Raw genomic sequence first — 16882 nt, 5'->3', positions numbered from 1 at the left:
GTCACAGATACATTTTGGGCTTTTTACTCTAGATATTTTTCCAGGTTCAGTGCATCAGACCATTACCATAGGAAATCGCGCGCTCCCTGCGGCCTGGAATGTGCCTTTACCTGCCCAATATCTGGCTAATTTGCAGTGGGTTCAAGGGTAGAAGAGAAATCCTTTAAAGCTGTATCGCGGCCACTGGTTATGTTGTGCCACCACGTGATCTTTCTCAACTTCAGAAGTCAGTAGAATAAACGCTTCAGCAGGTGGTGGCCTAAGTTATAAACTACCAATTTAATTAACAGCAAATAGAGAAGTAAACAGAATCAATGACACATGGTAATTTATAGTAGTTACAGGGTTAACTATCATTCGCTGTAAAATAGAAACCGTTTGTGTCTGCTCCACTGAACAGCAACATAAACTGAACCTGACACAAGGTGTTGATTCTGTAATATTAACCTTTGTTGCTGGCCATTCACAGAATCTCTCTGGCCCATCTATATCTTGCTGATGGACTTCAGACATACTGCCCAGCAGGAACCAGGCAGGCCGAGCAATACTTTACAAAATTTGATTGGGGCAAAGGAAACTAAAGTGTGTGTCTTTTAAACTCAAACATGTATACAAACAAAACCCTCAAGGTGCTTCGTAATTGAACTGAATGACTTTGTCCTCCCTCAGATACCCGACGTAAAAGATCCCATGGCACAAATTGGAACAAGAGCAGGGGCGTTCTCCCCGGTGTCCTGGCCAATACTGAGCCCTCAAACAGCATCAACCTCAGGCACCTGACCAGCCATTGGGCGGTGTGTGAATTTCCACGGAGGGTTCTCCTACTTGTGCGGTGTAACTTCGGTGGAGGGGCCATGCAGCAAGGACATTTACATTTTGTTTCGGGGGTTTCCACAGCTCTTCCGCCAAAGTTACCATCGGGAGGACCGGGGTAGAAATTAAACCCACCGGGAGGGGGTGGGGGTCATTTTCTAACTGGCCAGCTGCCTAACTTTCACCTGGAAAACAAGCTGCCAACAATTGAAAGTCGTGTCGCCTCAGCCACCCCATTAACGGCCACAACCTGCCTGATGGAATTTTCAGGCGAGCCTGTAACTGGGCGAGCCAGCCCGTCCGCCTGAACATAAGAACATAAGAAATAGGAGCAGGAGTAGGCCAATCGGCCCCTCGAGCCTGCTCCGCCATTCAATAAGATCATGGCTGATCTGATCCTAACCGCCAATCTACTATCACTGAACCATCTCCTGAATCTAACAGAATTAGACACACGAAATAGGAGCAGGATCAGGCTACACGGCCCCTGGGCCCGCTCCGCTACCCACAGGGCCATGACCGATCCGAACCTAGACTCATGTCCAAATTCCTGCCCATTCCCCATAACCCTTTATTCCCTTTACTTCTAGGAAACTGTCTATTTCTGTTTTAAATTTATGTAATGATGTAGCTTCTACAGCTTTTTGGGGCAGCATATTCCATGGACCTACCACCCTCTGAGTGAAGTAGTTCCTCCTCATCTCAGTTTTGAAAGAGCAGCCCCTTATTCTAAGACTATGCCCCCTAGTTCTAGTTTCACCCATCATTGGGAACATCCTCCCCGCATCCACCCGATCCAACCCCTTCACAATCTTATATATTTCAATAAGATCGCCTCTCATTCTTCTGAACTCCAATGAGTAGAGTCCCAATCTACTCAACCTCTCCTCATATGTTCATCCCCGGGATTAACCGAGTGAACCTTCTTTGTACTGACTCGAGAGCAAGTATGTCCTTTCTTAAGTATGGACACCAAAACTGTACGCAGTATTCCAGGTGCGGTCTCACCAATACCTTGTACAACTGAAGCAATACCTCCCTATTTTTATATTCTATCCCCCTAGCAATGGAAGCCAACATTCCATTGGCCTTCTTAATCACTTGCTGCACCTGCATACTAACCTTTTGAGTTTCGTGCACCAGGACCCCCAGATCCCTTTGTACTTCAGTACTTTCCAGTTTCTTGCCATTAAGATAATAACTTGCTCTACGATTTTTCCTGCCAAAGTGCATAACCTCACACTTTCCAGTATTGTATTCCATCTGCCAAATCTCTGCCCACTTACTTAGCCTGTCTATGTCCCCTTGCAGGTTTTTTATGTCCTCCTCACTCACTACTTTCCCTCCCATCTTAGTATCATCTGCAAACTTTGATATGTTACACTCGGTCCCCTCCTCCAAATCGTTAATATAGATTGTAAAGAGTTGGGGACCCAGCACTGACCCCTGTGGAACACCACTAGTTACTGATTGCCAGTCCGAGAATGAACTATTTATCCCAATCTCTGCCTTCTGTTAGATAGCCAATCCTCTATCCATGCCAGAATATTACCCCCAATCCCGTGATTTTTTATCTTAAGCAATAATCTTTTGTGTGGCACCTTGTCAAATGCCTTTTGGAAGTCTAAATACACTACGTCCACTGGTTCCCCTTTATCCACCCTATATGGAATTCGGCCCCTCGAGCCTGCTCCGCCATTCAATGAGATCATGGCTGATCATCCAAATTCAGTACCCTGTCCCTGCCTTCTCCCCATACCCCTTGATCCCTTTAGCCTTAAGAGGCTGCTTAAATATCAATTGCAATTTTCAGGTACAAATGGGCGGCGCTAAAGACATCACCTTTCTTTACCATTCATCCAGTTCATTAACCAATATAAAAACAGGAAGTGAATAAACCCGGCGCAAAAAAGGACACACAAGAAGTGAAACCCGTCGAACACTTAGTACAAGCCACAAATATGAATTGACCAGCAATCAGAGGCTGTGATCTATAGATGAATACTGCGTCATCGTACTAGCCAGAAATGTGGGAGTAAAAACAAAAGCTATGCAAACACCAGGTTCAGGATTGCCAAACTTTTCACACTGCTTTTCTAACGTACAACAAATGATACAGAGTGACTGTGAAATCACTGGCACAACCACCGCATGGGATAGTCGGAACAGTCCTGCCCGACTTTAGTGGTTGCTGGCTTGTTTAGCTTCTCACGCCAGGCGCTTTTAATAGTCCGCTCCCCACGCTCTTTTTAAAACCTGGCTGATTGATCCGTCAAGCTCCCTCATCTTCCCTGTGCCGCAGGAAGTAGAGTGAAAAGGAAATTGTTGGAGTGGCAAAAAGGAAAAGGGCAAGTGAAAAGAGAAGAGAGCGAGGGAGAGGGAACAAGGGGGTGGCAAAAGGGAAGAGAGAGAGAAAAGTGAGGGAAAGGGGAGAGACAAAAAGCAGAGAGACAGCGAAAAAGTGAGGCGAGCAGAGACAAAACTGAGGCAGAAGAGAGACAAAAGTGAGGCGGAAGACAGAAACAAACACAGAAAAGTGAGGAAGGGGCGAGAGATAGAGACACACACACAAAAATCGAAGGTGAGAGCAATGTAAAAGTGAAGGAGCGGAGAGAGGCAAAAGTGAGGGAGGGGAAAACAAAGAGACAGACATGGCAAACAGAAGTCAAGAAAAACGCAAGAAATAAAAGTGTTCTCGAGGGAGGGGGGAAAGAGAGCATGAGAGCACCGAAGGGAATAGAAGCAAATGTGAAGTAAAGATAGCGAAAGATGAGAAGAGAAAGAGAAAACCAGAAGTGGAGCACGAAAATGAAGATGCAAAATCAGACAGAAAGAAATGGAGAGAGGACACAGTAGTGGTGGAGGAGATTGAGAGTGAAAGAATTGAAAGGACAGAGTGAGACAAAAAGGGGAAGAGAGAGGAGAAAAAGATGGGGAAAAAAAGCAAGCAGTGAAGATGAATGAAAAACAAGTTCAGGAGAAAAGAGAGATGTTTTACATTCTTACCTCTACCCGCAGAGGCAAGGGTGTGAGAAGCTGAATGTTTTTTGTGGAGCTCAGCATAAAGAAGTTTGAGATGAATGATTCAGGTAGTTTTGTTCAAACTTGTAGTCAAGAATGACATTGTTTGAGCGAGCCTTGCGTGATGGCAGCTGGGTGAGCCTACAATATCCCCATCATCATTTTGTTGGTGGTTGTCTCAACGTGTGACGTAAACACCACCGGGGAAGAATTCCTCTGCTCATTATTTGTAGTGAAATCGCCAGCGTGAGTATAAAGATCGTGTTTGCGACTTTGCTACTAATAGTGAACCAAGGAAAGCTTGCCCCACCGTTTAAAAAAAAAACTATTTACTTCAATTGATTCGACACAGTGATATCCATAGACACAGATTACCTATGTGAAGTTACCAACTGTGTGTGGTTCGCATGGACACTTTTCTGCCTCCCCATGTCCCCACCCTGACAGCTTAACTGGTAAAGATAGCCCCTGATGTGGAACTGAACCGTTGGTCTCCATCCACCTGGGCTACGGAGGAGGAAAAGACAAGTCAATCAGGGTTCCAATTCCTGGTTGCTGTCTAATGAGTCTTATTAGAAAGTGTTTGTACATAAAATGTACAGCACAGAAACAGACCATTCAGCCCAACTGCTCCATGCCCGTGTGTATGCTCTACATGAGCCTCCTCCTCCCACCCCTCTTCATCTCGCCCCATCAGCATAACCTTCTATTCCCTTGTAGGAATTGACGAATTCCTATAAATAACTGAGATTGACACCAGGGAACAAGCAAACAGGTCTTTACTGGTCAGAGACTCCACGAGGACTGCCTGGGCAGCCCCGTGGCTTGCGACGTGACGTCATCGCGTTTGCCCGCGCTCTTAAAGGGGCCACGCCCCGTACATGCAAACTCTATATACAAAACACAGTAATGCCTAACACAATGGTACAGGTTTAGGCTGGTGTTAGAACATCGTTAAAGGGAATTATATACAGTCAGCCAGAGTCATTCAGTGGTTCTGCCACACCTTTCTCCCATGCGTTTATCCAGCTTCCCCTTTAAATGCATCTATGCTATTTGCCTCAACCACTCCCTGTGGTAGCGAGTTCCACATTCTGGCCACCCTCTGAGAAAAGAAGTTTCTCCTGAATTCCCTATTGGATTTATTAGTACATTAAGGGCCTCTAGTTTTGGTCTCCTCCACAAGTGGAAACATGTTCTCTACGTCTATCTATGATATTCTACCAGCACTTCCCCACCCCCAGCCCCACACCACCTTCCCCCCGCCCCCAGACAGATAATAGCCCATCGACCACTCTCTGTCTAGACTCGCACTTTTTTCTAAAATAAAACTGCTACTTACGTGAGGGCAGCTGATAGAAATATGCCCCAGCATGAGGTTACCTCCGTACTACACCATGTACCATCTGAGCCAGTGGTGGGGTACAACACAAATTTAAAAATAAAATTAACTATAGATTTATTGCGTTTGACAGTATTATCTACAAGATTGTAAGCCACTGCTGTAAGGTTGGTAGGGAGATGCACTGAACGTCACATTATATAATTATCTCATGTGAATCCCTCAATTATGTAATGAGCTTGTAAGTTTCCCCTGCGGCCGCATGCTATCCTACAAACAGCAAACATCACACATGCTTTAGTACCGCTTCATTAAAAACAAGACTACTTCAAAATTGATTCACTACTGTAAACAGGTGGTTGCATACTTTTTTTTTTATTCGTTCCTGGGATATGGGCGTCGCTGGCGAGGTCAGCATTTATTGCCCATCCCTAGTTGCCCTCGAGAAGGTGGTGGTGAGCCACCGCCTTGAACCGCTGCAGTCCGTGTGGTGAAGGTACTCCCACGGTGCAGTTAGGGAGGGAGTTCCAGGATTTTGACCCAGCGACGATGAAGGAATGACGATATACTTCCAAGTCAGGATGGTGTGTGACTTGGAGGGGAAACTGGAGGTGGTGGTGTTCCTCTTAGCTAATAGGTGTAAAGAGATGGTCTTGAGGAAAACTGTGCTTAACGTGGGGCTGTGCTTTTTAAGGCCACAATGTGTAACTGGATCAGAGCAGATATCTGATCTACCTGCTCAATTACTTCCTGTGGGGAAGTTTTACAGCGAGGGAGACAACCCGCTTGGGTCAATTACAGGCTATTTACTGTTACTGAGGGAAATTTGCCCATAAAGGACACAGACCAGATTAAATGCAGCTTTACATTAAAAATACTCACAAGCTTAAATGAGATACCAAATGCAGACACTGTTGTAATGTAGGGAAACCTGGCAGCCAATTTACGCACAGCAAGGTCTCACAAACAACAATGAGATAAATGACCATATAATTTTATTTATTTTTTTTATAAAGTGATGTTGGTTGAGGAACACCGGGAGAACTTTCCTATCAAGTTATCAAGCTCAAAGACATTTTAATTCTTCTTACTCAAATTCTACAGCTCAATAGATAATTCAAGCCAATGTCCCCTGAGGACAGGAGCATTCACTTCTTGAACTGTACTGTTCACTTCCCTTCCCACCCTCAGAGAATCAAGAAATATACAAAACAAAAGATATTAGGGCCGATTTTTTGCCCCCCTCTCAACTTTCTGGCACTGGACTCTTCCCCGATGACCTAGCGCTGGGCAAAAGGCGCAGGAAATTTAAGCATAGCTGGCAATCTCTCGGGCCTGAGAGACCGGGGCTTTCTGGCTGCTGTTTGGGGATCAGCAAGCAGAGGTCCAGGTGACCTGTAAACATCCTGGAGTAGAGAATTTAAAAACATTTTAAAAGACCTCCCTGTCTTTGGCCTGCCTCCGGGACTCCATCCGAACTTCCAGTTGACAAGGGTCCAGGGGCAGGCTGTAGCTCCATGTTTCACTGGACACCAGTGGAACCAGGACATTAAGGCAAGAGGATGAACCGCACCCTACACCTCACTCGAGCCAACTGCAGACACAGGCCCAGCTCCGCCCCACCTACCAACCCGCAGGAAAGCCATAGATATCCGAGGACGTGAAAACGACGGAGACCCAGGAAAACAGGTCTCAGCACCCTCTTCCTGATCTTTGCATTGAGGGAAACGGGCATTCGCCGGAGAGCAAGGTTCGGGAAAACTGACCCTGTTAAAGTGGTTTGGAAGCGGCAGGTTCGACTTGTGTGGTTTGCAAACTGCTACATGGGAACACATACAGAGCAATTACATGGTTGAGGGGATTCCCCAATAGCAAGATTTTCCCCTTTGAAAAGGGAATCCTCACAAGGAGGCTCTTTAATTTAAACATGTTTTTATGAAGATTTTAAATGGGGGAAGGACAAAATGTACAAGCTTACCTCTTCGCATTGCTGTTTTCAGGAATGACTTTACAAGGTCGGTTTCCCACTTGAACCACGTGGGTGGATGGCGTTATTGCGGGACCATTTTGAGATTGGAAATCCCAGCCACACAGGGTTAACTTGGTCTCTCCATTAACAGGAGCACTTTTGGGAAAAAACTGAAATTTGAAGAAAGGGGTGGGGGGGAAAAAAAAACGTACAAGGAGCATTAGTCAACACAATGCCCAGAATCTGGCACTACAACATGCATCACTAAACTGTTACTTTCTTTTGAAGACAAGCTGAATTTATTTTTTCCCCACTATTCCTCTTTTTGAAACGGGGACACATTAGAGGTGACCGTGAAACTACAGGAGGAGAGATCTTCAGATCAGATGCGCTATCTGTTACAACAGGCATGAGTGAAGCCATGGGAATGCAGTGCAGGGGAGGAAAGGGAAGAGGGTCAAACAGATTATTTAGAGAGTAACACGGAGAGGCAATGGTCAATTTCTCAATCGCATGTCAATTCGGTGTTAAACCGCAGGTCACCATCTTTCCCAGCTCTACCTGCCACCCCCCGCCCCCGACCCAAGCATTTATTTGACCCCTTTGCATCTTAGCTACTTTTTTTTCTAGCTTTCTTTTCCTTTTCTGTACCTTGGTCTTCAGCTTCCTCCCTCCGCCCTCCCTATTGCCTACTCTCCAAAAAAATTAAGGGGGAAAAATTGGGTCGCGCCCCCTTTGGGGCGCTAACTTCGCCAGGGCACTACTTTTAGCGCCCTCGCGCCAAAAATTGAATGGTAGCGCCCCAAGCAGGAGGGGGGCACTACTGGAAGCACTCCCCCTCCCTCTTGGGGCGCGCCCATTGAATATCGCAGCGCTATGTGCAACAGCGCCACGTGCGTCAGCACGTAGCGCCGCGGTACTGCAGGCCTCCCTCCCCTGATTAGAGAGGGGCCTAGTGCAGCCCCTCTGAACCACCAGGGAGCTGGGTGCCGGCAAAAGAGCCCAGCACTTAAAAGGAGTGCCGGGCTGAGTGATCGCGGCCGCCACCCCGCAGGGGGAGGCGAGAGGAGGTAGGTGCTGGCAGGCGGCCCATAAAAAAATGGCCGCCCGGCACCTGCCCTTTAATTTCAACCGCCCCGGCCACAAAACCCCCCCCCCCGACCCTGTCGGGCAGAGTGTCCAGCGGTAGGTCAGGGGGCGCGAGCCAAGTTTGCGGCCGGGGCGTGAGCGGGGCGTTGCGCACGGCGATTAAGTCATCGCCGGAGGAGCAGCGCCCCAAGGCGCTACTGGCTACCGCCGCCGCTAACCTCTCGCTGAAATTCGCGGGAGGCGTCAGCGGCGCCGCGCCCACGCGCTAGGTGCTTTGCGCCCCGGGAAGCGCAAAGCAACCGAATTTTTCCCCCCTAAGAATTTATCTATTTACTTACTGCATGACCAATTGCAACTATAATCTAACATTCCGTGACAAAAAAGCTCCAATATCCCAACCCTGGGTTAAATATAAATTTAGTAATTTGCTTCATTCTTTCCATTTAGTCAGATAAATATTTATAAACAATACATGCAGTGATCATCTGAACCGTTTGACAATCTGATATTCACTGGTTCTAGTGCAAGGGCATGTGCAAACAGAGAGAGTGCAAATGGTTTTTGTTCAGACATTTCTTCTGACTTGCATTTCAATTACCTTGTATTTGCCACATTGATCTTAAAAGCAATTTATAGAAAAGGAGTTAAGAGAAGGCCATTGATCAGACAGCATAAATGGCTTTCAAAGATCTGCTGCATTTCTCGAGAAGGGAGCTGGTGGGAAAGCAGATAGGTGGGGTTATCTATCAAAAAAGGAATGGGCTTGAGAAGCCTAAAGTGAAGCATACGGTATCCTTGGCTCTATAAACAGAGGCATTTAGAGTACAAAAGTAAGGAAGTTATTGCTAAACCTTTATAAATCACTGGTTAGGCCCCAGCTGGAGTGCTGTGTCCAATTCTGGGCATTACATTTTAGGAAGGATGTCAAGGCCTTAGAGAGGGTGCAGAGGAGGTTTGGTACTAGACTGGTACCAGGGATGAGGGACCTCAGTTACGTGGAGAGACTGGAGAAGTTGGGGTGGTTCTCTATAGAGCAGGGAAGGTTAAGGGGAGATCTAATAGAGGTGTTCAAATTCATGAAAGGTTCTGATAAGAGTAAATTAGGAGAAACTGCATCCGGTGGCAGAAGGGCACAGATTAAAGTAATTGGCAAAAAGAACCAGAGGCGACATGAGGGGAATTATTATTATTTTTTTTTTACACAGCGAGTTGTTATGATCTGGAACGCACTGCCTGAAAGGGTGGTGGAAGCAGATTCAATAAAAACTTTCAAGAGGGGATTGGATAAATACTTGAAGGGCAAACATTTTCAGGGCTCTGGGGAAAGGGTAGGGGAGTGGGACTAGTTGGATAGCTCTTTCAAAGAGCTGGCACAGGTACAATGGGCCGAAAGGCCTCCTTCTGTGTTGTATCATTCTACGATTCTACGTAACACTGTTGATCCAAACTGAACTGTTTTTGGTAGATTAGTTACAGGATTGCAGCTTTAGTGCTAATAACCTGTAAACCTATACTGTTGACTGTACTGGAGCTTAGCCACCCTGCCACACCAGTTTCCTATTCCTAAATATTCTAATGTTGTGATGTTGTATTCAGTAGTGAGACGTGCAGTTTCACACTTGTCAAGCTTCAATAAGTTTAATCAGATCCTGCCATTCTCTCTCATTGGGTTCGATCATTCAACTCGCTTCCCATTCACTCAGTGGTAAGAATGCAGGTATATCAAACAACAATGTAGAATCCCAGTGGACTCCCATTGTGCATTATTTGAGGTATTATGCAATTGCTAAATGTTCAAAAGTTCAACCTTCAACAGACTAAATACAGTCAATCCAAAGTTCACTTGGAAACAGCAGGGCATTTTAGGTGTCTAAACAATTCAGATAAGGTAGGTTAATATCGATTTACTTTCAGTTTTATGCTTAGGACAAGCTGCTAGAACAGTCAGTCACTCATTCATTAGGTTGCCATAGCAAGGTTTGAAAATTGGACAATTTTAACTGTGGTTTATACAAACCCTTATCTAAGTAGAATATGTTTTAGCACAGCAATTACAACAACGTTATTACACAAAATTAAGACTCATGGGATTGGGGGTAATATATTAGCATGGGTTGAGGATTGGTTAATGGACAGAAAACAGAGAGTAGGTTGTGGTGGTTGAAGGTCAATCATCACAGCCCCAGGACATCGCTGCAGGAGTTCCTCAGGGCAGTGTCCTAGGCCCAACCATCTTCAACTGCTTCATCAATGACGTTCCCTTCAACAACATAAGGTCCAAAATGGGGTTGTTCGCTGATGACTGCACAGCGTTCAGTGCTATTCACAACTCCTCAGATAATGAAGCAGTCCATGCCCGCATGCAAGAAGACCTGGATGACGTTCAGGCTGATAAGTGGCAGGTAACATTCGCACCACAGAAGTGTCAGGCAATGACTATCTCCAACAAGCGAGGGTCTAACCACCTCCCCTTGACATTCAATAGCATTACCATCCCCGAATCCCCCTCCATCAAGGTCCTGGGGGTCACCATTGACCAGAAACTTAACTGGACCAGCCCCATAAATACTGTGGCAACAAGAGCAGGTCAGAAGCTAGGTATTCTGCGGTGAGTGTCTCACCCCCTGACCCCCCAAAGCCTTTCCGCCATCTACAAGGCACAAGTCAGGAGTGTGATGGAATACTCTCCACTTGCCTGGATGAGTGCAGCTCCAGCAACACTCAAGAAGCTCAACACCATCCAGGACAAAGCAGCCCGCTTGATTGACACCCCATCCACCACCTTAAACATTCACTCCCTCCACCACCGGCGTACTGTGGCTGCAGTGTGTACCATCTACAAGATGCACTGCAGCAACTCGCCAAGGCTTCTTCGGCAGCACCTCCCAAACCCGCGACTTCTTCCACCTAGAAGGACAAGGGCAGCAGGTGCATGGGAACACCACCACCTCCAAGTTCCCCTCCAAGTCACACACCATCCTGACTTGGAAGTTTATCGCCAATCCTTCATCGTCGCTGGATCAAAATCCTGGAACTCCCTCCCTAACAGCACTGTGGGAGTACCTTCACCACACGGACTGCAGCGGTTCAAGAAGGCAGTTCACCACCGCCTTCTCAAGGGCAATTAGGGATGGGCAATAAATGCTGGCCTTGCCAGCGATGCCCACATCCCGTAAACAAATTTTTTAAAAGGAATAAACGGGACCTTTTCGGGTTGGCAGGCTGTAACTAGCGGAGTACCGCTAGGATCAGTGCTTGGGCCTCAGCTATTTACAATCTATATTAATGACTTAGATGAAGGGACTGAGTGTAACGTATCCAATTTGCTGATGATACAAAGTTAGGTGGGAAAGTAAGCTGTGAGGAGGACACAAAGAGGCTGCAGAGAGACATAGACAGGTTGACTTTGTGGGCAAGAACATGGCAAACGGAATACAAATGTGGGGGAGTGTAAAGATAGCCACTTTGGTAGGAAAAACAAAAAAGCAGAGTATTTTTTGAATCATGAGAGACTGGGAAATGTTGGTGTTCAGAGGGACCTGGGTGTCCTTGTACATGAATCACAGAAAGTTAACATGCAGGTACAGTAAGCAATTAGGAAAGCAAATGGTATGTTAGCTTTTGTTACTAAAGGATTAGAGTATAGAGTAAAGAAGTCTTACTACAATTATACAGGGTATTGGTGAGGTCACACCTGGAGTACTGTGTACAGTTCTGGTCTCCTTACCTAAGGAAAAACATACTTGCCATAGAGGGAGTGCAGGAAGGTTCACTAGACTGGGATGAGGGGATTGCTCTATGAGGAGCGATTGTGTAGACTAGGCCTATATTCCTTAGAGATTAGAAGAATGAGAGGTGATCTCATTGAAACATATAAGATTCTTAAGGGGCTTGACAGGGTTAATGCTGAGAAAATGTTTCCCCTGGCTGGGGAATCTACAACACGGGGTCACAGTCCCAGAATAAGGGGTCGGCCATTTACGACTGAGATGAGGAGAAATTTCTTCACTCAGAGGGTGGTGAATCTTTGGAATTCTCTACCCGAGAGAGCTGTGGATGCTCAGTCGTTGAGTATATTCAAGACAGAGGTCGATTAATTTTTGGGAACTCAGGGAATTAAGGGATATGGGGATAGTGCAGGGAGGTGGAGTTGAGGTAGAAGTTCAGCCATGATCTTGTTGAATGGCAGAGTAGGCTCGAAGGGCCAAATGGCCTACTCCAGCTTCTATTTCTAATGTTCTTATATAACATTCGCTCGTACAACTTTATTGCTAATAACCTGTACATGTATGCTGACGGAGAGACTGGATCGCCATGCACTCTCAACAGTTTGGCTGATAGCTTTTCTTCCCAATCCTCTTGAAGGTAGATACTCATCCCCAGTTTCCCCTCTTTAAGGTCAATCCATGCTAATATATTACCACCAATCCTACGAGCCCTAATTTTGTGCAATAACCTCTTGTGTGGCATATTATAGAATGTTTTCTGAAAATCCAAATGCACTGCATCCACTGGTTCCCCCTTTATCTCAGACACCACCTTGTTGTAAGAATTTCGTACAGCTCGTGTCCCATGCACGTAGCATTTGTCAGCAGAAAAACTTCACAATGGGCCTGAATTTGCAGTCAGAGGCTTCCTGCAGGCGCCTGCCTCCGAACCACAATAAAAGTACGCACCTACCTGATGGTCCCGTACCTATGAGACTCGCGTTCCTGGGCCTCTCCGGGTCCGCGCGGGCAGAGGCCCACGTATCCCAGGGGCACGCGGTTTGCAAGCGCCCCTGGGATCACGTGGGCAGGCCCAACCAAGAAAAGAAGGGAATCCCCATTCATACTTATGGGAGTTGCGTACGTACGGAATCTTCATAAGTAGAAATGGGGATCACTTAAAAAATACACAAACACAGGAAATAAATTTTAAAATGTATATGTTTTAGCGGGGCTAAATTTAAACTTACCTCATTGGACAGGGTTTTTAATGTATAAATGAGTGATAAAATTTTATTTTTCTATTTTTTAAAACCCTTACGCTGGTAAAAGGCGGTCCGACACCTGCTTTTACCAGGCGTAAGAGTTTCGAGGGCATTCGCTGGGCAAATAGCCCAACTCCGCACCAACGAAAGTCCATTTCCCAGGGATTTGTAGCTGAAACTTGACAGATCGCAGGTTCTGGGTTTTCGTGCATACGCATCGCATGCGGAAACCCGGAACTTGCGCGGTCCTTGCGGCCACGTGCGTGGTCACAGCTCACGGAAAATTGGGCCCATTATGTTTCCAAATTCTTTAGATTTAGAGATTTGAGAACATGGCAATGTAAGGTCACAGGGTGTCGATGCACCAACATAGTGCATCAGCCCATGGGTTCCTTTCAAAATTTGCAGGTAACACAAAATTTGGAAGTAAAGTGAACAGTGAGGAGGATAGTGATAGACTTCAAGAAGACAGACACGCTGGTGAAATGGGCGGACACGTGGCAGATGAAATTTAACCCAGAAAAGTGCGAAATGATACATTTTGGTACGAAGAACGAGGAGAGGCAATATAAACTAAAGGGTGCATGAACAAGAGACCTGGGAGTATGTGTGCACAAATCATCGAAGGTGGCAGGGCAGGTTGAGAAAGTGGTTAAAAATTCATACGGGATCCTGGGCTTAATAAGTAGAGGCATAGGGCTGGATTTTATCAATGGAGGCGTGTAGGAGGCGGGACTACAAATTTTGGGGTTGTAGTCCCGCCTCCATCGAGTTGTGGCCAACCCACTCGATTTTCACTTGATTGACCTTGTTGAGCCCACCCAGCGGGCTCAGCAGGCCCAATTAAGGGCCACTCGGCAACAGGTGACATCACAGATTGACATTTCATCTGTCAAGAGCTTTTGACAGATGAAATATCAGCGTTTGACAGCTCTTTGAAGCTGTCAAACACTGACAATCTGTACTTTAAGTTAATTCCTCCCTCTCAGGCTGATTTAGAGATCTCTCCAGAACAGAAAGTAGAGGCTGCAGATTTTGACAGCTCACGGCCATTCTGCTTTCTGTGCCGGTGAGATGAGGGATTCCCGACACCTGTAGGAAGGAAGGCTGCATTGGTAAGAAAAGGTAAGTAAAGCTTATTTAAACACTTTACACACACCAAACACACTTACCTCTGCACTCATGCACCAATCACTCGCCTGAACACCGGATATCTCGAACCCTCCAAGTCCTTCAGCCCGACGGTCCGCCTCGCTAAATTGGCGTGCTTTGGAGCCGTCGGGAATCCCACACTTCAGGGATAAAAATAGGGATTAGGCTAAAAACTGCCTGTTAACTACCTGTTAACAGGCAGTGAATTGGCACTAATCCCCTTCCCGCCTCGGGGAGGCGGCTCCCAGCACAGGTCGGATACCCGCCTCCTGTGAAACGGGCATGGAGGCAGGTTGGTTCGTGCCCCCCGATTTCGTGATTTTAACCCCCCACACGCCTCTAATCCCGCCTCAACGGCCCAATGAAATTCGAGCCCATACAGTACAAATGCAAGGAAGTTATGATGAACCTTCATAAAACACTGGTTTAGAAACATAGAAGATAGGAGCAGGACAGGCCATTCAGCCCCTCGAGCCTGCTCTGCCATTCAATGTGATCATGGCTGATCATCCAAATTCAGTACCCTGTCCCTGCCTTCTCCCCATATCCCTTGATCCCTTTAGCCTTAAGAAATATATCCAACTCTTTTTTGAATATATTTAATGAACTGGCCTCCACCGCCCTCTGTGGCAGAGAATTCCACAGGTTCACCACTCTCTGGGTGAAGAAATTCCTCCTCATTTCAGTCCTAAATGGCTTAACCCTTATCCTTAGACTATGACCCCTGGTTCTGGACTCCCCAGCCATCATAAACATCCTTCCTGCATCTAGTCTGTCCAGGCCAGACAGAATTTTATAGGTTTCGATGAGATCCCCTCTCAATCTTCTAAACTCCAGTGAGTATAAGCCCAATCGACACAATCTCTCCTCATACGTCATTCCTGCCATCCCAGGTATCAGCCTGGTGAATCTTCGCTGAACTCCTTCCATGGTAAGGCGACCAAAACTGCACACAATACTCAAGGTGCGGTCTCACCAAGGCCCTGTACAACTGTAGCAAGACATCCTTGTTCCTGTACTCGAACCCTCTTGCTACGAAGGCCAACATACCATTTGCCTTCTTAACCGCCTGCTGCACCTGCATGCTTACCTTCAGCGACTGGTGCACAAGGACACCCAGGTCTCGTTGCACTTCCCCTTCTCCCAATCTATTGCCATTCAGATAATAATCTGCCTTTCTGTTTTTGCCACCAAAGTGGATAACCTCATATTTATCCACGTTATATTGCATCTGCCATGCTTCTGCCCAATCACCCAACCTGTCCAAATCATACTGGAGTTTCTCGGCATTCTCCTCACAGCACACACGCCCACCCAGCTTTGTGTCGTCTGCAAATTTGGAGGTATTACATCTAGTTCCCTTGCCTAGATCATTAATATATATTGTGAATAGCTGGGGTCCAAGGACTGATCCCTGCAGTACCCCACTAGTCACTGCCTGCCACTCGGAAAAAGACCCATTTATTCCAACTCTTTGCTTTCTGTCTGCCAACCAGTTTTCTATCCAAGTCAATACCTTGCCCCCGATCCCATGTGCCTTAACTTTACACGCTAATCTCTTATGCGGGACATTATCGAAAGCCTTCTGAAAGTCCAAATATACCACATCCACTGGTTCTCCCTTATCTATTTTACCAGTTACATACTCAAAAAATTCCAGTAGATTAGTCAAGCACGATTTACCTTTTGTAAATCCATGTTGACTTTGTCCGATCCTGTCACTGTTTTCCAAGTGCTCAGCTATTACATCTTCTATAATGGACTCTAGCATTTTCCCCACTACCGATGTCAGGCTTACTGGTCTGTAATTCCCCGTTTTCTCCCTACCACCTTTTTTGAATAATGGGGTAACATTAGCTACCCTCCAATCCATGGGTACTGTTCCAGATTCCATCGAATGTTGGAAGATGATCAGCAATGCATCTACTATTTCTAGGGCCACTTCCTTAAGTACCCTAGGATGTAGATTATCAGGCCCTGGGGATTTATTGGCCTTCAGTCCCATCAATTTCCTTAACACCATTTCCTTACAAATACTGATTTCTTTCAGTTCCTCCCCTTCATCAGACCCTATGTTCCCTGACATCTCTGGGAGGTTATTTGTGTCCTCCTTTGTGAAGACAGAACCAAAATATGTATTTAATTGGTCTGCCATTTCTTTGTTCCCCATTATAAATTCCCCTGATTCTGACTGCAAGGGACCTACGCTTGACTTCACCAATGTTTTTCTCTTCACATATCTATAAAAGCTTTTACAGTCAGTTTTTATGTTCCCTGCAAGCTTGCTCTCATATTCTATTTTCCCCTTCTTAATTAATCCCTTTGTCCTCCTTTGTTGAATCCTAAACTGCTCCCAATCCTCAGGTTTACTGCTTTTTCTGGCCAATTTTTATGTCCTCTCCTTGGATCTTATGCTATCCCTAATTTCCCTTGTTAGCCACGGTTGAGTCACCTTTTTTGTTTTATTTTTTTGCCAAACTGGGATGAACAAATTCTGTAGTTCATCCATGCGGTCTTTGAATGC

At 46.1% G+C, this 16882-nt stretch overlaps 1 protein-coding gene across 1 annotated transcript in view; it reads right to left on the bottom strand.

Moving 5' to 3' along the window:
• Positions 1 to 16882, bottom strand: part of mst1rb (macrophage stimulating 1 receptor b) — a 152224-nt gene that overhangs the window by 51014 nt on the left and 84328 nt on the right. Inside the window, exon 5 of the mRNA XM_086000006.1 lies at positions 7155 to 7315. Coding sequence (XP_085856132.1) covers positions 7155 to 7315 — 161 coding nt within the window. The remainder of the gene's footprint in view (positions 1 to 7154; positions 7316 to 16882) is intronic.

The sequence above is a fragment of the Somniosus microcephalus genome, chromosome 11, assembly GCF_052327205.1.
Source record: "Somniosus microcephalus isolate GS21.2 chromosome 11, FLI_Smic_1.0, whole genome shotgun sequence".
Taxonomy (NCBI): domain Eukaryota; kingdom Metazoa; phylum Chordata; class Chondrichthyes; order Squaliformes; family Somniosidae; genus Somniosus; species Somniosus microcephalus.
Note: the sequence above shows the minus strand (reverse complement) of the source record. Positions and strands in the feature narration are given on the sequence as shown.